The following is a 21,080-nucleotide window of genomic DNA, read 5'->3' on the forward strand; positions in this document are numbered from 1 at the left end:
TTGCAGACGAAACACAAGTAAAAAAAATTTTGTAAAAAAACAATGTACCATTATAGAATAAATTAAGAAATATGAAATGTAGAAGAAAACCAAGAAGCAATACAAAAAAAGTCATTTTGTAGATTTTAGATTTTAAAAGGATTGTTTAACCTCGTAGGTCTTTGCACACTGTGACCTAAAAGATCTTTTGTGAATACATAATGTATGTTTTATTTAAAATTTCTTGATTTTTTAAGAAAATATACGTTTTGGAGGTATGTTTGTTTCCTGATCAAGTTCTAAAATGAAATGAATGTAAGGCACAAGAAAAAAAGCACAATGGACAAAATCGCTGGTTTCAGAACTAAAAGCGTAGTAAGTCTTGACCGAACATAGATTATTTAGGTCTAACTCATGGATGAACATAATAAAGACAACGAATGACAATATCTGAATAAATAGCGGCGTGAGAGATGATGCGGAACATTGTACATTTCGATGTAATATTATTTTATAGAAACATCAGATGAGAGCTTTGCTAGAATTAGCTGCATCAAACAAAGATTGTAAAGAAAAAGGAGATGCTAGGAAAAGCTAGTAAGGATAAACAAAGTCATTTCTTTTGTTTGTTTTATTAATTTATCATATCTATTATGTTTATTTACTGTCCTTTATATCAGTATTTTATTTATACAAAATATGTATTTTGAGTTTTAACTATATACATTGTTTATGTGTTATTATACACGATATTTTTTATATTACGAAGCGGCTCTATTATACAGCTGTCTAGGAGCAGTCAATGATTTTAGCTTTAAAAAGTCATAAAGGCACTCTAACCAAGAATTTTAAAAATACCCTAGCTATATACATGTCTGAGGTCCCTTAAAAATGCGAGAAACAGCCCCCCTTTAACTTTCCACAGATTCCTCTAGCGGTAGTCGTCCAAATGAGACTGGAAATGTTGACGTGGTACTTCTCGCATTTACTTCATTATGCGGATATTTGCATCTAACCACGACCGCTTGATCCCGTGTGTATGCGCTCCTGATGTAGGGTCTAGGAACCTGGTGGTTCACTACCCGATGTTCGAATTTCAGTTGATATAGGTTTGCATAAGCAGCCCATTCATCAGAATGGATCACGGAACCTGCTACAACTTGCCGTCTGCCCCATTTTTCATGCCGTCGATCCATGTTCCATAATTCCGGTGGTTTTCCACTTCAGTCTCGCTGTCCTCCGATTCTGCAGCACCATCTCCTTCCGCATGCGTCGTCGGTTGTATTTTTGGCGACCGGCGAATCTCGCCTCATCCATTTGAATGGGGATCTCGTTTGTTCCTATCATGGGGTCTCTTCTCGATACGACGGCTGTACAAACTTCTCGGCACATGTTGTACCAGTCGATTATCATATTCGCTGACCTCGTTGAAGCGTCCTAGTTAATGAAATATCTTCCACGAAGTAAAATACTATTTCCAAAATATCGCATAGGCACAGCTTCAAATTTATCCTGTTGTTGAAATTGGTGTAATGACAAAATTCATTACCTTGATGAACGGACCGTGTTACTTGAAAGCCCTTGTGAGGACAACACATAACTGACCTCGTTTCTCTAGCTCCATCTCTTCATGTCTTCTGCTGCATACTTCTGGCTTCCACAATTATGGCAAGGTCGAGCATCGTCTACTTCGTCTTGTCTTGTCAACGAAACGCCACAGCACACTCCTCTGATAAAATCACGCTTCTGTAGAAGTCTTTCAGCAACATTCTCGTTGCTCTCGTTGCCAGATATTGTCTTGTTAATAGTCAAGACCTAATTTATTTTTGTAAATCTACCAAGCTATTTTATTTGATACAGATAATCGAATAAATGAAAAAGGCCCAGAAATAACCAAAGAAGAAGTAATTCACGCAGTAAAATCTCAGAAAGATGGAAAAGCCACCAGTCTAGATAATATCAATGTCGAAATACTAAAACTAATTGCAGATAACGAAAGTAAAAGCCTAGATTTAATAACAGCACTATTCAATAAGATATATGACACAGGTAAAATACCAACAGACTGGCTAAAATCAACATTCGTAGCATTACCAAAAAAATCGAATTCCTCACAATGCGATAATTATCCAATATTAAGCGTGATGTCTCATGTCCTTCAAACTTTTCTCAGAATTATCCATACACGAATTTACAAGAAGTGCGAGTTCCAGATGAGTGACACTCAATTCTGATTTCGAAACGTATTGGGAACACGAGGCTCTTTTTGCTTTAAATGTGGTAACGCAACGATGCAGAGACATGAATGTATATGCATGTATATGCATGTTTTATTGACTATCGAGAAGCATTTGACTGCGTTAACCATCAAAAATCGAAATTCTGAGAACAACTGGAGTTGACGAACAAGACTTGCGAATTATCTCAGAACTATACTGGCACCAAACGGCAACAATTGAAATAGAGCACACGACATCCGAAGACATACAAATCCGACGAGGAGTGAGACAGGGTTGCGTCTTATCAATGCTACTGTTTAATTGTATTCGAAGTCTATATTCAGAGAAGCATTAAACGAGGTCCAAGGTGGAATTAAGATTAACGGAATCAGCATAGACAACATCAGATATGCTGATGATACCGTCTTAATAGCAAGCAACGCACAAGAACTACAAAATATAATCAATGCGGTAGTTCACCACAGCGAAATGTTCGGTTTACATCTAAACGTTTCCAAAACTAAAACTTTAGTATTTTCAAAGACACCAATAATATGCCACCAGTATGCCAGGGGTCAAATAATAGAACAGGTAAATTCCATAAAATATTTCCATAAAATATTGATATTTTCAAATATCAATAGTCAGTGTAATCCAAAAAAAGAAATACTATCAAGAATCGAATAAGCAAGGAAAACATTAATGATCATGAAAACATTTTTTACAAGATCAGACCTTAGTCTACAGCTTAGAATCCGAATGATCAGATGTTAAATTTTTTCTGTCTTACTGTATGGCTGTGAAAGTTGGACAATGGACTCTGAAATAGAAAAAACAATAGATGCCTTTGAGATGTATGTATATAGACGAATGTTGAGAATTCCATGGGTACAAAGAGTTACTAATATTGAGGTACTTCATCGAATGTGTAAACAAAAAGAATTACTAAGAATAATCAAAGAAAGGAAAATGCAATACTTGGGTCATGTGTTGAGAGGCGAAAGATATGAATTACTTCAAGTTATACTGGAAGGAAAAGTACAGGGCGAAAGATCAGTAGGAAGACGCCAGAACTCGTGGCTGAAAGACCTGAGGAGATGGTTCGACCGCTCATCCGCAGAAATCTTTCGCACAGCAGTTTCCAGAACTACAATTACCATTTGGATCGCCAACCTTCAAAAGGAGACGGCGTCATGAGAAGAATTTTATTTGAAAAAAAGGGTTGTTATTTCCGCAAATCCTTCTGGGAAAAGGGTATGGTGTTATTTGTATAATAATAAAGACACAAGTTTATTGTATATTCCTAAAAATGTTTGTTACTACTTAGCAATAAGCATATTGCTTACAAACTGTTTGTTGCCTTTCATTATCGTGTGTAAACATTCTAAGAAAAGACTATGGTGTTGTTTAGCCGCACAGGTAGACCTCATCCCTCGGTAGACCGCAAGCTATAGCAGAAACAGGACAATAGACCGCATACTATAGTGGCACCTTTATGTTGTAGACCAGATTTTTGAATGTAGCAGTATAAGGACCACAGTGTTATTTATATCGAAAGTTCCGTTTAGTCGGTAGGCAAACTGTATCTGAAGTGCGGCACTATTCAGGACATGATTACAGTCATCCATCAGGATTGCCACCAAAAAATAAGATTCTAAAAGACCTGTTCCAGGTCCATTTATCGAATCGCATTAGCGAATAATTACCCCGCAGTTGCAGACAATATGTTCGGCCGTTTCTTCTTTCTATCTGCTCTGTCTACTTTGGCCATTTTACAGAGATAGTATCTGAGTAAGTAATATTCAATGAGAATACTTGGGATTATTCAGAAAAAATCTTATAGCCTCAGGTTTTTTAAAACAATAGACTAGTTTTGAAGAAACTTTTTGTTTGCCTTGGCCTGAAATATTTTTTCTTTTAAATTAAAAATTGTTTTTTATATTAAAATAATTTTAATTGTACCTTTTTTTTTAATAAAAAATTAAGATTTTTTTTTAATTTTTTTGAATCTGTTATCCTAAAATGGCATTTTAAATCAATTTAATAATTTTAGTTTATAATTTTAAGTTTTTAAACTTTATCTTATTACTAAAACATTAAAGAACGAAAAGACTTGATACGTCCTTGATTTCACCAACCGGTCCTTGAAGATGCTGCTTCAAAAAGAAAGAAGAAAGAACTGCAAGCGTACAAGCGCATTGCCAGTGCTGTTGCGGGTCAAGGGTACCATAAAACAGTTATTTTATTAATTCCATTTACAGATTTGAGTGTTATCGGTGATATTCGTGGGTAGATGATGTAGTACGGTTTGTTGGTACTCACAAAATCGAAAGTTCAAATATTGGGATTTAGAAAAATATAAACACAAACACTGCTTAGAAAGTAACAGTTCGAAGAGTAATAATTATTTTACGAACATAAATTTCGAAGATAAAATTTGTGATTTTTGTAAATAGACATAGTTTGGCTTAAATGCATTTTAACATGAAGCGGCTAATTTTTACTACAATCGAGTAATTTCTCTTCACCGGAAATAAGTTCCTGAAATATGGATGAAGTTGGAAAACTATTTAAAATGCCAATTTTTCGAAATACTTTCAAATTCAATTTATATTAAAAAAAAGTGGTACAGTAGGCGGTACTGTACACTAGCGCGAAGCTTCATATGATGTTTTCTGTTGAATTGAAATTGAATAAATTAATTGTCTTATTTATTTATTATTAATATAGGTTTTAATAGTATTGAAAAAGTTTACATGTTGTATAACAGTCATCACTCGTCAGGTAAAAGTGAACTCTTCCAATTGTTTACTGTGACTACTATTTTGTAAAAAGCGATATTTGATATGTGCTGATTTAGAAATCTCTTTCAAAGTATAAATATGAAAGTTCAACTTAAAATGTGTTACTAATAACACTTTTTGTCACACACAAATTTTTAACTGATAATTGTAAAAATCCGACATTAAATTTATATGAAATTATTTTAAAATGAAAACTGTATAGAATAAAAATTAAAGCCTGATTTCAATAATGACAATCTAAACTAAACCTTAACACTAATGTTCACTTTAGACTTAAGTACACCTCAGTGTCACATCCAGTTTCATAATACCTAGAGCTCTTTTCATTATTAAAAGTAAATTTAGGGGTTCAAATTAGTATTTTGCTAATTGTGTTGGTAAGAGAAAGGCCAATCATGAAAGATATTAAGGAACAAAAATTAAAAACCAAAATATTAAATTGAAATATAATTAAAACAAAAATATGCTCAAGAAAATTTATAATAAATATACTGTACAAAAAGTTGTTGTCTTTTAATGTCATTAATATTAAATAAGTAAATTTTAGCTATACACAAATTTTACGAAGACAGTACAGAAATTGCTGAACTAATATATTTATGATTAATATATGTACAATTATAAAAATGCAAATTACTGAAATATAAGCATCATAATATCCGATAAAATTTATTTTTATATTTTGACTATGGTTAAAGTAAGTGTAAAACTTGTTTGTACATTGTAAATTACCTAAAAAAAACAAAACAATTGATTTAATAGAAAATATTGTTTTATAAATTGTGAATCTAGTTCTGCAAAATGTTGTCCAATACATAATTCACAATGTTTCCCAATTTCACCTTGAAATTGTCTTCTTTTTTTGGCCTTAATTAAATGATTTTCTTGTTGATCTAGGTTATCAAAACTCCATTTTCTATGGTGATATTATGAAATACTGCTGTTGCTACTATTATATTCATAGTCACTTTCAAATTTAATCTCATTCGATTTTAAAAAATTGGGAATCATCGTTGCCATACCCTGTATTGCCTTTCACAACATTCCTTCCAAGATTCATTATCTGCTTATGTTTTAGAATCTTGTCTAGCCGCTTCATCAAATATGATTTTAAACTGTAACCACACTGACGAATTATAAAAATAGTACAAACCTAACAAAGCCTTCAGCTTCAAATGTTCGTATGCCACTATTATTAATGTTGTTTGATCCTACAGAACCCATTTCGCCATTTTGCTAATTTTTAAACTAGTCACTGATTGTTTAGACATTTAATGCAAAAATTCTTTTTCTAAACGATATATTTCTGCATTTGCACCTCCATAATAATAAAATCGTATAAAAGTACAAATAACTGTAGCTACGCATCTTGGAAATCATAGAATGGCATAAAACTATTCTTTAACTTGGACCATTTTATCATTTGATATATTTTCAATTCTTAAAGCTGTTGCTCTCGATATACAAATATACTCAGCAAAAAAGCAAAAAAGGTTATAATGTAGGTATAGTTGATAGATTTCTACCGTTTAAGTTAAAGTTGGGACGTAGTAGATATTATGAAACTGAAATTTGCATTTAAAGTGGACCTTTAATTTATTTAATGTTGACTTTAAATTATTAATTATTTATTAAACAGACGATTTTATATTTTTATTAATTGGTTGGGATGACATTTATGACTTTTGACATTTATGATAAATTTGGACGTTCGAGAATCGTAACGAAACGAATTTTAGTATCGATCTTTTATTTTTCTGTTTGGTTTACTATTTTCTATTGACAGATACACTTTTAATTTTTTTACTTTTTATTTAATGTCTGTATTTTGTTAGTTATTTTTAATGTAGTTTTTTAATTTAAACCTGCTTGGAGTAAATATATGACGACTAGAAACGAATTATTCGAGGGTAGTGAATCGATGTGAAGACCCCGTACAACGCCAGTATAAAAGCTTCGGTTCAAAAAGTGAAATCTTGATCAACTTTATACATAGACATATAATACAAATAGACTGACTGACTGTTGCAATACAGTCACGTTTCCCCAGTGCGATAGAGACAACTGACGCACTGTAATCCCTGCATCCCTTTCTAATGGACCGGGTTTATCGACCACGTGACATTCCCATTGGTCATTTAGGACACGTGGTTGATAAACCCGTTCCAAGAGATGCAGGGACTGCTTTACGTCAGTTTTCTCTGTCGCAATAGGGGAACAAGACTGTATTGCAACAGTCAGACAGTCTATTTGTATTATGTCTATGATTTTATAACGCTGATTGCGAATCTGCAAGAACTTTTGATCCAGTTTTGTGATAGAATATCAATAATCAAAGTAGATCAATTACAAATAGGACGAGGTGCTAAGAGCAAAACCAGCCAAATTAGGTAACTAGATTAGGTTTAGTTAAGTTTATTTAGTTAAGTTAGTTTAGATTAGATTAGGGTAGGTTAGAATAAGTTAAGTTTAGTTCAGTTAGATTAAGTTATGAAAAAGGAACCCATCCGGAACCCAAAAAAGGAATTTGTTCATGGTTAACCGCTCTTGTCTTCGATCTTTATATTGTCAATATCCAAAGCATTTTTAAACATCGATATCTCGGTACCTACAATCCGACTTAGAAATTAACCAGAAAATGCACTTTTGAACAAAAATTAATTTTGTAAATATTTCAAAAAAACCACTGTTTAGAAAACAGTTCCTGACTGTTTTGACCTGAATAGACTATTTTAATTTTTACAGTTCCTATTACTAGGAACTAGTTAGATCTGTCTTGGCACTAGGGTACGACCTGAATACTGAGTTGTTCATTTGCATTTTCTTCTAAATTTAGTTTTTGTCTGCCTCTTAACATATATTGCCTGTTTTACTCTGATGTAAGACAAACAGTCTTTATTGCTTTATTACTGTCTGCAATATTGCTATAAAATTTATCACATTTTCTCTTAATTTACGGCTACTTCGAAAAATATAAAAGTTAGAAAATTATAACTCTGTTTTTTCTCTGCAGAATAAAACATTGGGTATTTTTTTTATTCTTTAATTGTGTAAGATTCTGAAATCACTTTTCATTGGTAAAGTTTTTGTGCTTTAGCGATCAGCGTAGCACTATTATGGAAACCAGCTGACAGTAAATTGGTTTGAAGTAATCTCAATGTCGTCTGCTGTGTAGCCCATATTAGCTGCATCAATTTGAGCTGTCATGATTTTTCTATTAGTTCTTCATCAATAAAAGCAGCTGAACTGCCTCCAAGAATCAATTTTTAAGTCATCACGCGATCGTCCCGTATTTGAGCTTAACTTGCTATACTGAGAGGAACTAACCATAGAAATGCAGTATAAAATCTGCTCTTTAGTTTTATCCTGATTATTGGGTATCTGTTCTTATAAAGGATCATTAGGCCAAACGTTGGGCTCAATTCATCACTGCACTTTAAGCATCATTCACTATATCCATTAATAATCGTTGTTTGGCATATTTTTATGGGTTTTATGATATCCTGATCTAGAGTCTGTATAAAAGCAGTGATGTTTTTCGGTAAAAACATTATTTGGATGTGCTCATCTCGCGTTTTAATTTTCATGTTTTCTTCATTATCTATCTGGGGCAATATCCAGAAAAGCTTTTAAAACATGTTTTGTTAAAAAACTCTACACTTTGCAGACACATATTTTGTAACAAAATTTGTTGTCTTCTTTTACTGGACTACAATCCAAACGTTCTAGTTAAAACGAATATTTTATTTATTTTAATCAAATTCCCAATCTACAATTTAGAACTTTTAAAACACTCTACTACCGTTCAAGCATAAATTAACCATTTATCTTCAGATAAGGTGACTACGAATTCTAAAATACCACAACACAAATAGGTAATTAGGCGCCTCTTAAAAATATAACGGCTAGTTTTTAAGACATGTTTATTTATAAACAAACAAGAAACTTATAAAACCTTGTGACTTATAAAAAACCAGAGGTATTATGAAAGAGATGCATTTTATGTTATTATTTAAAACAATAGTATACTAATTATATTTAAATGCTGTTAAAATAACGGCAATAAGTAGGTACGTATATATGTATGAACATTGCCCAACTTTATTCGGCCTGCATGATCGTTGGATGGATTGCAGCTCAAGGGTCATGTTACTGGTAATAAGCCCGGATAAAGAAGGAAGCTCATTGGATCAGGTTGACACCCTACACAAACCAAAATATGAAATTATTCTTACAGTATTCGAAACCTGCATCAGAATAGGATGGATTTGTTGGTGATAATACAGGAAAAAAGACTAGGAGATGGAAAATTAAAAGATAGTCTGCGCATCAAGGCATGAAACATAAAATGGTTTGATATTCAAAAAATTCTAAAAGGACCAATCGGGAACAAAATCGATATATGCACTCTCAAGAAACGGAAAAGGTGAAATGTATTACTCAAAATACTTGTAATTCAAAAATAAATGGAAAAACATGAATTAGGAAAAGAAGTTACAATAGCAATATACAAATACTATTAAAACTGTAGATATCAAGAATGTAATTAAATATCTTAGTCAATATAATGAAGGCACCACAACAAAAAATGAATGTATTATTACTAACGAACCTGAAGACAATTAACCAAGAATCGTCAGAACGTTATCGTTCAATCATCTTGAAAGTATAATTAACAAACTAACACATCAAGGAACTACTTTCATACCGGAAACTTTAAGTGTAGAGTCCGAATTTTCAATCCTAATGCTTGTTGTAAATATTAAAAGCAAATATGTAGGTACATTAAAACCTTCCAACAGCGAACATCCTCAGGGAAACAAAAGCTGATAGCTAAAGAGAACTGGTCGTTTAAGACAGAAAATAAGACAATTAGAGCAATTTATCTGCATTCTGCGTTGTTTATTTACATAATATTAAATATAATTTTCTGTAATTTCAATTTATCAGAAACATAAACGAACCAAATTAGATCAATCTAAGAAGAATTTGCATATTTTGTTTGGATACACTGTATACAAAAAATTTTATTTTTAAATTAAATGTAACATTTATAAATAAACGATTGCTTCATATTTTTAAATGTGTTTTAAAACAATTCAGATTCACATTTTATTATAAGTTTAGAAATATTCGTTGGCATGTCAAATTTGTTTTCATTAATATAAAATGTTTCTAAATATCTAAGACTTACACAGGCTTCAGATAGGCTTAATATATTCGACACTGGAACAACTTCAGGTTCTTCTTCATCAGGTTCAGAGCTTGAGTACAGTTGTTGTAAATCCACTAACGTATCTTTGATGGTGGGAAATAGTTGTGCAAGTGGAATATTATCCTATTCTTTAAAATTATTCGCGTCTATATTATACACTAATCCGGCTTGATCAAAGCATTTTTTTTTGTCGTTGGCGACAATTGTTATGGTAATGTTTTTCTATATTTCTTGAAGAGGACAACCACTGTCTATACAAGTTAAAATCCTCTCAAAAGTATTTTAAAAGCTGTGTCAAATCGATATAGCCTCTAAAAGTGAAAAGCTTTTATAGATCATTTTAAAATTCTGGATAATGTTTTAGTTCAAGGGTTGGCAATGTGAGGTAGTATTCGATAGAAGAAAAATAAGTTTAGTATTATCCAGTGCAATATTGGAGTGAGATGTAGCATTATTCAAAAACAATACGATTTTTCAATTCTGCTTTTTCATGTTCGTGTCAAATTTCTAGAGCTATGTCGTCGTAATATCTACTGTTACCCATGCCTTTTTGTTGAAGACCAATTCAAGCGACCACTTATTGATGTACGCCCCCTTAAAATATCGGGGAGTTTTAATTTTGCCTATAATAAGTGGTTTTCCCTTTTCACTTTTTATATTTTCACAGAACAAAATTGTAATTCGTTGTTTTGCACTTTTTCTTCCAGGACACTTGTCATTTTTCATTACAAATATTCTTGTTGGTAGCACATGATGGTAGAAATCCATCTCGTGGAATTAATCTATATATAGTTATTATATTACAATTTACATACATAACGCAATGCATGCTTAGCATTTTTATTTGTAATTATATACAAAGTTTATAACAATTAATTTGTTTAAAATATATTTGTAATAATTTTCAGTCAAGAAAAGTAATTTTAAAAATAATGAGCATAAAATTAAGGTACACCAAATGTAAAAATAATAATTAGTAAGGTACATCAAATTAAAAAAAAAGCTAAATTTTCGTAGATTAGAACCGAAGATATTGCGACTTTTAAAAACTTGAATTTATGAATTAAGTTTTTGCAATAGTAAAATCGAGAAATAAAAAAGAACTAATTCGGGTTCTAAGGGTCGTAGGACATTGTATTTTTTAATTTTATTTTTTATTTTTTAAAATTAAAGTATTTTTGTGCATTTTTGGAAAAGCTATTAATAATTTTTAAAAAATAGACTTCGAAACCTATTTTTGCAATAATTAAACAACAAATTAACAAATATAATTTACAAACTCTCATTTTAAAGGATTTTCTATTCTTTTTCAGTAAAATTGTGTCACTTTTCCATATAATTTACCGGTCTTCACCTTTAGTATTTAAAATCAAATAGCGATCTTAAATTGTTTATATATTGTTTATAAGTAAAAAATGACGTTTAATCATTTCCATATTAAGTTGTTTATTATCAGTTTGCATAGTTAGTTTATTACATATTGTAATCACCAAATTTATCAAAAGCAGTTTTTAGATACCTGTATTAAAGAGTGTTACGAAAAAGACTTTTTATTTGCTAATTTCTCTGGTCTATAACTTCTCTGGTCTCTTGACGTAGCCTCAAATGTTTTATAGTAATTTATTACATATTTTAATTTTTGTTTTTGTTTTAAAATACCGAAGACAAAACGACGGATGCATGTGGAAGGTATATTCAGCTACAGAATATTTTTTAACACTTAACTGGTGACCTTGCGTCTCACAGACTCCGCACGTTTATTAACGCGTCTGCTTTTTTCGCCACAAATACGTAGCAACCTGTAATTCGGTGTATTATACTTTCCTAGCTTTTAGAGTATATTCGAACGTGTTAATGAGAGGTACCTCGCTCGTCCCGTTTTCGAAATATTTACGTCGCGAAGTCTACTAGATGCAAGGTCACCATTAGTGTTATTTTAATATGGCTAGTTCTCGTAAAGCTGTAAGAGTATTAGACGATGATTTCGAAGAAGTGTACACAAAATGGTATAATGAGGCGAACAGTGACATTAGTGATGATGATGTGGAAGAAGGATATTATATAGAAAGTGATCATTTTACGGACAGTGAACAAGAACTAAGTGAAAATGAACAGCAACAAGACTCATAAATAATATCTAGCGAAGATGAAGATGAGTGTGTTAATTCCAGCAATTATTACTATGGAAAGAATAGGTATAAGTGGATTAAAAAGGAGCCAACTAGAAACGTCCGTGCGCCTGCTCACAATATTGTTGTACTCCCACCAATCCGTTCAAAGTAGAAAAGTCAACGAGTCTATTATTTTAATAAATTGTTTTCACCAGATATGTATAGTCTTGTTGTCAAGAGAACTAACGAAAAACTCGCAACCTTTCGGCCAAAATATCAACAATATAAAAAATACAAATCCGAGTTGGCTGATACTGATGAAATAGAATTGAGAGCTTTCTTGGGACTGCTTCTTTATACTTCTATTTATAAGTCAAATCATGAGGATGTACGAAGTCTGTTTGCTACGAACGGGAAAGGGCGGTCTATATTTAGAGTAGTTATGTCGCAGAAACGTTTCCCTACCCTAATGGCCGCCTTAAGGTTTGACGATGCCTCGGACCGAGAACAAAGAGCAAGGGATAATTCAACTGCAGCTATCCAAGAATTCTTTGACTTATTTGTAAGCAATTCAAAAGATGCATATACGGTTGGGAAAATGTGTGTGTAGACGAAATGCTGGTAGGCTTCAGAGGCAGATGTCCCTTTAAAATGTATATTCCCAGCAAACCCTGTAAATATGGGATAAAAACCTTATGTATGACTGATGCACGAACTGGGTATTTACATAATGCTTCCATTTATGCTGGAAACGGTTCAGATGGATTTAGCCTCACAAATGAAGACCGAAGTATGAGCATACCTACTCAAGCAATTATAAGATTAGTCAAACATATTTACAATACTAATAAAAAAAATGTAACTGGCGACAACTGGTTTAGTTCAGTTGATTTAGAACATCATCTACAACAACATAAACTTGCGTTGGCACAATGCGCAGAAATAAAAAAGAAATTCCTCCACAGTTCCTTTCGCGACCAAATCGTAATGAAAGCGACACTTTGTATGGATTTACCAAAGAACTAACACTTTTATCCCGTACAACTAAGAAAAATAAAGCTGTGTTGTTAATTTCTTCCGTGCATCATTCCATAGAAGTAGATGCATATAATGGACTACCAGAAATAAATTCTTTCTACAACTTGACCAAAGAGGGTATAGACGCGATGGATGAAAAGTGTGTAAAATATTCCTGTAGACGCAGAATATGTAGATGGCCCATGGCTATTTTTTATAAAATAGTAGACGTCTGTGGAGTAAATTCATACATTATGTTTACTTCGATCCCCGAAAATAATTGGACTAGATTCAAATTTATAGAAACCCTGGCCGATGAACTTGTTTCCTCACATTTGCATAGAAGATATGAAATGCTAACATTACAAAGGCAGCTGAAAGAACTGATCGGAAGTATCATTGATATTCCCGAAAATTAGGCTAACGAAGAAGAAAAGCTTAAAATAAGAAAATATTGCTACATTTGTCCATCCAAATTAAGAAGAAAGACTGTATATTTATGCACAACGTGTCAAAAACCCACATGTTTGCAATGTTCTCGAAAAAATTTGTATAAATTGTATCAGAGTAGAATAGATTTTTAACGTTTTTTGTGATTTGCAGATTTTGTGCAGAATTGCAATTATGTTGTTTTTAACAATTTTTTATATAAAATGTACCTATTTTTAAACATACATATATTATATTTGTTTGTATATTATGTTTAATTTGTTTGGAATATAACATTAAAAATTTTGTGTTATAAAACATGTTACCATTTTTTCTGTTTTTGTTCTAAGTCCTACAGTTTAATTTTTTTCTTTTTCACTAAATAAAAATTACATTACAATATTGTTTTATTATTAAAAACTGTTTTATTGCATTTTTCAGGTGCCAGCTTGACAAAAATAGCTTTTTTAGCCAGGAGTCTGTCAGACTCATGGTCACCATTTATGTAATTAAAAATAGGGTCACCAGTTAAGGGTTAATATGCTCCAAATAGCTAGACAGCACTAATAGTAACGCAGTACCTATCCAGATTTGTAAATGAAGTAATAACAAGTAGCTGGATAATGGATTGGATGGCAAAACACTAAAATAAAAATGTGTTGAAATAACTGCCAACTGAGTTTGAAAATTAATTTGCTGATTTCAAAAAGATGTCACTTAAAAGGGAGATTTTCAAAACCTTTATGCACTTTATATTGATTATTGCAGCAAGAAATTTGCTAATGAACAGAGCTTTGCAAAGCAATACCACTTTTAAAATGGAATTTAAGAAAATCGCTAGCTTGGTACGTTTCTACAAATTTTTGGGTTCTAACTTCAAGTAATTGAAAAAGTTTAAGAGCAGATAATTACACTGTTTCGTAATACATATCTGTGTGAGCAGACTTTTTCAATCCTTAACTTGAAAAAACAGGCATTGTTCTCGATTGATACATTTAGAGACGACACTGTGCGTTTCTACGTCTAAAATAAAAGCTAATGGACTACCTAAGTCCAACGTCACAATGGGCAGGGTTTTTAAAAACCTTTTCAAACATTTCTAATTTGTGTGTATTTGAACCAAAAGAAGTTGAAAATACTCATAAATAAACAATAATACAAAACTTATACAACTGTTTAAATCAGTTAAATCACATATCTACATCACAACAAACACTAGTTTTTTTTTAAGAAATCAAAAATTAAATTCAATTAAATTTATTGTAAAGTTGTTTCTAGTTCATTACCCCATGAAACGAAGCCGAAAATTCACTTGAAAATCGAAAAATTACTGGGCGCCATTTTTTATCTGGAATATCTGGGGGAAGTCAATAGAAAAGGAATATTATCTCGTGGATATCGAAACTTTTTCTGCGTCATGTCATTTAAGCAAAAAAGGCGACTTTTTTCATTCATTTCACTATTGTGAAAAAACTGTCGCAAAAAAGCGCATTCTAGATAAAAACAGACGACTTTCTTGAAAATACTTGCTCTTTAACATGAAAGTTTCTAAATTAAAAAATGTTTATAAACAAAAAAGTTATTGCAAATTAAACTCGAAATTAAGCATGTTTTTCAATTGTTTATAATTATTAGAAAAAACAATAAAAACATTTAAGACACATTTCATATTATGAGTTTTTATGTAGTTGCTACATTTGCGAAAGATGGGCACAATCGGTCAAGTAATTTTTAAACAATTATATTTGTTTATCCCATTTGAGACAACAAAGGTCATTCTCAAATGACTGTACAGGTGCTTTGTCACTAATACGAATGTTTTTTTGTCTGGTTCTCTTTATAATGTCTCAAATTTTCATGTTTTTTAAAAACTACAATAATTTTTAATTGTTTACTTACAAATAATTGATGCATAATGAAGTACTATTACCATTATATGGGCAATATCCCTAACTTATGACGCGCAGTATATTTACTATGAATATTCATAGTTTAAGGTTATTGTTTGATTAAATCTTTATTTTTTTACCGTATTTCAAGGTATTTTGTTATTTTTATCAGGATTATTTCAAAATAAATTAATAAATCATTGAATTAACTTATGAAGTTAAAAAATATTTAACTTAATGTTTTATTCTTTTTTCGTTGTCAGTGATTTTATCCTGTAAAAGACTAAATATATTCATTTTCTCGTAGTTTAAGTTGTAATAAACATTATGTGTTGTAAATAGTTTTTGAGTTTATTTTTTCAATCTGGGCATATATATTGGCTAGTAGACATGTTTTGAAGATATCCAGTATTACTGAATTTTTCAGTAATGATAACAAAACTACTATTAACTATTTAAACTACGAGAAAACGAATATATTTAGTCTTTTAGGGGATAAAATCACTAGCACTTAAAAAAGAATAAAACATTAATTTAAATATTTTTAAACTTCGTAAATAAATTCAATTATCAATTCATTAATTTTGAAATAACCCCGATAAAAACAACAACAAAATACCTTGAAGTAAAGTAAAAAATAATGAAAGTTTTAATCAAACAATAATCTAATCTATTAATGCCATAAAGATCATCAAAATATGTAAAAATTAGTGACAACTAAATAATGAGACAGTATGAAGTAACTGCTAAAAACCAAACAAAATAAGACCATTAGGCTGCGAAAACAATACAGAAGGACACTAACAAACGTCAAACTATATTCTACAGTAATTAATTTCTTGTAAAATCGAGTGAATCGCTTTATTATTTCAATAAAATGGTGACTGGTATATCTACAAATTCAAAAATTCGTGAGATGGTGATTAAAAATTATTACCGCAATAGAAAAATCCTTGAAGAGGGTGATAAAATTAATATTTCTAAAACTACAGTGTGGAGTATAATTAAGCATTATGCGGAAACATAAAGTATCTTGGTACAAACAATTAAAATCCCGGGTAGTTCAAAACTAATTTCTAATAGGAATAGGAGAATATTAGTAAAAGTTTTTAAAAAAGGTTAAAAAAATTCTAAATAAGGCAAGTTACAGCTAAATGGAATCATGAAACTGAGTTAAATCTGAAAAAGGAAATGCTGTCAAAAGTGGAAACATACATTTGGATTAAAGTTTTATAAGGTTGAATCACAGGTAAAAACTTAGTGTATTCGTAGTATAATATATTTTAACATATGTTCTTATAGGCAAAGGAAAAGTGACTGTTAGTAGTAAAACAAAAGGAACCCAGGCTTATTTGGACAAATTATAAACTTTCTTGGCCGATAAAATATTGGTCCCGAGTAATTTTAGTGAAGAAGCCAAATCCGACGTATGTATTGATGATTACCGCAAACGAGTTATTCGCAGTAAGCATAAGGCTTTTCACAAAGACTGTTTAGAACGAACCGTAAAATTTCCTTAATGAGTGATGATTTGGGGTTGTCTGGCAGTTTCAGGGTTAGGATGTTTTTAATTAATTGAGGGTAACGTAAATGCTGCGAAATATCAAATATGCCTCAAAATACCTTACTACCAAGTATTGTAAAATTAAATGCTGGCGAGACTTTTATTTTTTAGTAGGAGGAAGCGGCCTGTCATACGCCCAGAAACACAAACAATATAAATGTCCTTTGTTGACCTTCGAATAGTCCTGATCTAAATGCCTTTGAAACAGTATAGCATAAAATGAAACAGACACTAATAAATAACCCACAATGGATATTATACAAATTAAACCCAAAATAGAGCAGATTTGAAATGAACTTACCTCCGAACTTACAGATCCTTAGTCCAGTAAATATCCAACCGAATTAGAGCGGTCATAAAGTATAAGGGCAATGCTACTCATTTTTAAACATAAATATTCGTGCTATGTCCAACTATTTGTCAACAAAATAAAAACTTTTTATTATTAATTATTTCTGTTAGAGTAAGTATATTTTGTTGTGTGATGCTGATTAAACCTAATTAAGTAATTAAGTAAGTAATTATCTAATTACATAGTAATACACTAAATACATGATTAGAAAAAAAAATAAACTGTCAACTATCTGAAGTTTGCATGTATTTTAGTTTGTCGGATGGCAAGAGCCCTGCATTGAAATTAAATCTCAAAAGTCTTTCTGCTTTACTTATTTACTCATTTTCGTGAGTACTAGAAACTAATTCGCAAACGATATTTGTCTTGCTGGATCAACAAGTTGTGGAATGCAAATTGTAGATTCACCTCGTCGGTTAATTCATCAATCTGTCTGCTTTGTATATTGTAGAAAGCGCAGTAGACAAATATCTGAATTTTAGTTTCGCCAAGTAAGAAATCTTCGGATTTCTACTATGATTAAATACTTATATTATGATATTTAAAGCCTTTATTATTTTAACAACATTTCAACTAAGTAGGAAATCGTTATCAAAATACAATTTTTAATCAAATCTGTTGAAATTGTAGGAATAACATTTTGGCGGAAAAATCGGCGGCATCAAATAGAAAAATATTTTGAAGAGCATTCGGCAAAATTAATTAGAGCTACTGGTAGTCACTATTTCAAATAGTAACACTAGTAGAAAAAGAATCCAAGAGGTAGTTAATATATAAATCAATATTTTTTGCTTTGACTTTTAAAGAATTTGCGTCAATAATTTTACTGGACGAATATTAACATATTTAAATTTCATTCTACTTTTACAACGTCAAAATAATCTAGCAGTTCTGCGAAACACTTTCTTAGCAAAATACCAGATAACAGACGGGTAATTATGTATCTAGGAAACAACCAAACGTCGTTTACAATAAAAATTGACCTAGAAAACGATGTAATAAAATATCAGAGTCAATAATTAAAAAGCAAACAATATACATAGAGAAAAAGGTCCAAATATGGGCTCTCATTTAGTTTTTTTTTATATTTTTTCTCTCCTTGATAATTATGTGAACTTGCAGATATACTTAGACTCAACATTTATTGATAATACTAAACAGTTATTTATTTAAAAAAGCTTTCGGAAAAACATATATTAACCAATTAATTCTCAAAATTAGAAATTAAAAATATTTGAACGATTTGATGGTTTATTATTTATTAAAATAAGTAAATATACACATACAAACACATTCAATCTACCAAGGACATATCAGATAGAGTAGCATACACGATGCTTAAATTAAAAAGAACGTCCTTAAAAATCATACAGGTGTACGCTCCAACAAGTACCTACAGCGATGAAGATATTGAACATTTCTACGAAGACATAACAACAGCTATGGAAGAAAAGAAATCAAAATTAACGCTAATAATCGGGGATTTCAATGCCAAAATGGAAGAATAACTATATAAAGAAGAAGACAAAGTAGGACAACATGACAACATTTATAAGATCAAAGATTGGTGTCAGCTTCGAAAATATATCATTTTTATCAAGTTGCTGATTATCTATCAGATGTATGTATATTTTGCTTAATAGAATCAAATTAATTTCTACTCATGCCTTTTCTTATAAGCGGTATACCGTTGTCGTCATCTTTTGATCAATACTTTAGACTCGCCTTGTTAAGTTCAAAACAATGTCGGTTGTGATAATTTGCATACTTAGAAGAAATATAAAATTTTGAATGGTGATTTTTCAGCAATTTTATTTTCTATTTCCTCCAATCTAAAATGTTCTTCGTCTTGTGGCGAAGTTTTATAAGTGGGATGTTCTTTTATCCATTGTGGAATAACTTTTTTGTTTTTGTAGTGATTTTCACTTTTTTGGACGTTGATGGTATAGATTTATTTTCCTCTTCTTCTGGAAACTTTGCATGAACTTCATAAGGTATTGAATCCAACTACGTCTGGTAAATTCATATCATTCTCACAAATCTTATTTTCAACTTTTTCCTCGTCTGTAAGGTCGTCAATGGGTGGTAGAATATACACAGCGTCGATACTATCTGCTTGTTGTAAGTCCTCCAATAATTCCAAGAGCTCGGCGGTTGACACAGGTCTTCCACTTTTCCAGGACATTATCTAAAAAATTTTTAATCTTAATTTGCATAATAAAATTTTGTTATTTTGAGTAAAACTAACTTATCAATTATTATTGATAGTTAGATTGATATCAAAAAGAACATAGGTTGAGAACATAATTAGAGAAACAGAAATAAATAAACTATTTGCAAAAATCGCAAACGTAAGTATCTTTCTCAACTCCTGAACATAGTGTATGTGTCCACAAATTATATATAAGACATTGAATGCAAAGCTCTACCATTCTGTCTGCTTGAAATCGACCCTCAGAAAATATACATTCTACATCTGGGTCGTCTATTGTGTCTTTCCAACTTTCTCAATGTCAACATCATCGTCAACTGGGAAAAATTGTTCAGATACTGCGCAACTGCCTTCACTGCAGGTTTCGATGTTTTTCATTTTTTCCCGATTTCTCTTTTTTTCAACAATGTAGAACCCCCGTTTACTAAATTTTAAATAAAGCAGCACTCATTTCTGCAATTAAGGTTTCATCCACATTAAAAACTCTATGCGGAGAAAAATTATGTTTCTTGTATTCAGTTTACAAGTTTTTAAAAACTCCTGTACGTTTATTTTGTTGAATCCAAGAGCTCTAGTGGGTATTCGAAGCTTCCAGTGGGTATTCGAAGTGATAGAAAAGTATAATAGCATTTTAAGAAAGCGTCCAGCTGCTTCCTGGAATGGTATATTTAAATTTAAGTTTATCCATTTTTTGTAGCTAATGTGTATTTTTTTAAGCCCTTTTCTCTATTCGCATTGCCGAATATAGGCCTCTCCTAATTCTCGCCATTCATCTCTGTTGTTTGTAAGACTTTTTCACATTAGCCCTGCAGTTCTTTTAATATCGTCGCTCCATCGCATTTGCGGTATACCTCGAGGTCTTTTGGCTTCATATGGCCGCCAATTCCCGATTTCTTTATTCCATCGGCCATCCGTAAGACGTTCGTTATGTCCAGCCCATTTCTATTTCAGTTTAGCTGCGAGTTCGACAGCATCTTTTACTTTTGTTCTATTACGAATGTTTTCATTGGTTTTATGGTCTTTGAGTGAGATACCCAACATCTGTCGTTCCAAAGCTCTCTGAGTTTTTCTAATCTTCTCCATGTTTATTTTAGTGAATGTCCAGGTTAGAGCTCCATATGTAAGTACAGGTAGGATACAGGAATTAAATACTTTGGTTCGCAGTCTTTGATGTATATTTTTATTTTTAAGTACGTATGAGAGTCTTCCGAATGCTGCCCATCCCATTTTTATACCTCTGCTTATTTCGGTAGCCTGATTTTCTTTGCTTACCTTGACATTTTGACCCA

At 31.4% G+C, this 21,080-nt stretch overlaps 2 protein-coding genes across 2 annotated transcripts in view; one reads left to right on the plus strand and one right to left on the minus strand.

The window, feature by feature from the left end:
- Positions 1–13,260: 13,260 nt before the first annotated feature.
- On the plus strand, positions 13,261–13,764 carry LOC140434360 (uncharacterized). The gene has a single exon (XM_072522546.1). It carries the CDS (start codon positions 13,261–13,263, stop codon positions 13,762–13,764), a length of 504 nt encoding a protein of 167 aa, XP_072378647.1.
- A 5,959-nt stretch (positions 13,765–19,723) lies between these two features.
- The window catches only part of LOC140452435 (uncharacterized), a 60,361-nt gene continuing 59,004 nt past the window's right edge, over positions 19,724–21,080 (minus strand). Inside the window, exon 13 of the mRNA XM_072546705.1 lies at positions 19,724–19,767. The gene's annotated coding sequence lies outside the window, so the exon portion shown is untranslated. The remainder of the gene's footprint in view (positions 19,768–21,080) is intronic.

Source organism: Diabrotica undecimpunctata, chromosome 1 (genome assembly GCF_040954645.1).
Source record: "Diabrotica undecimpunctata isolate CICGRU chromosome 1, icDiaUnde3, whole genome shotgun sequence".
NCBI classification, from domain to species: domain Eukaryota; kingdom Metazoa; phylum Arthropoda; class Insecta; order Coleoptera; family Chrysomelidae; genus Diabrotica; species Diabrotica undecimpunctata.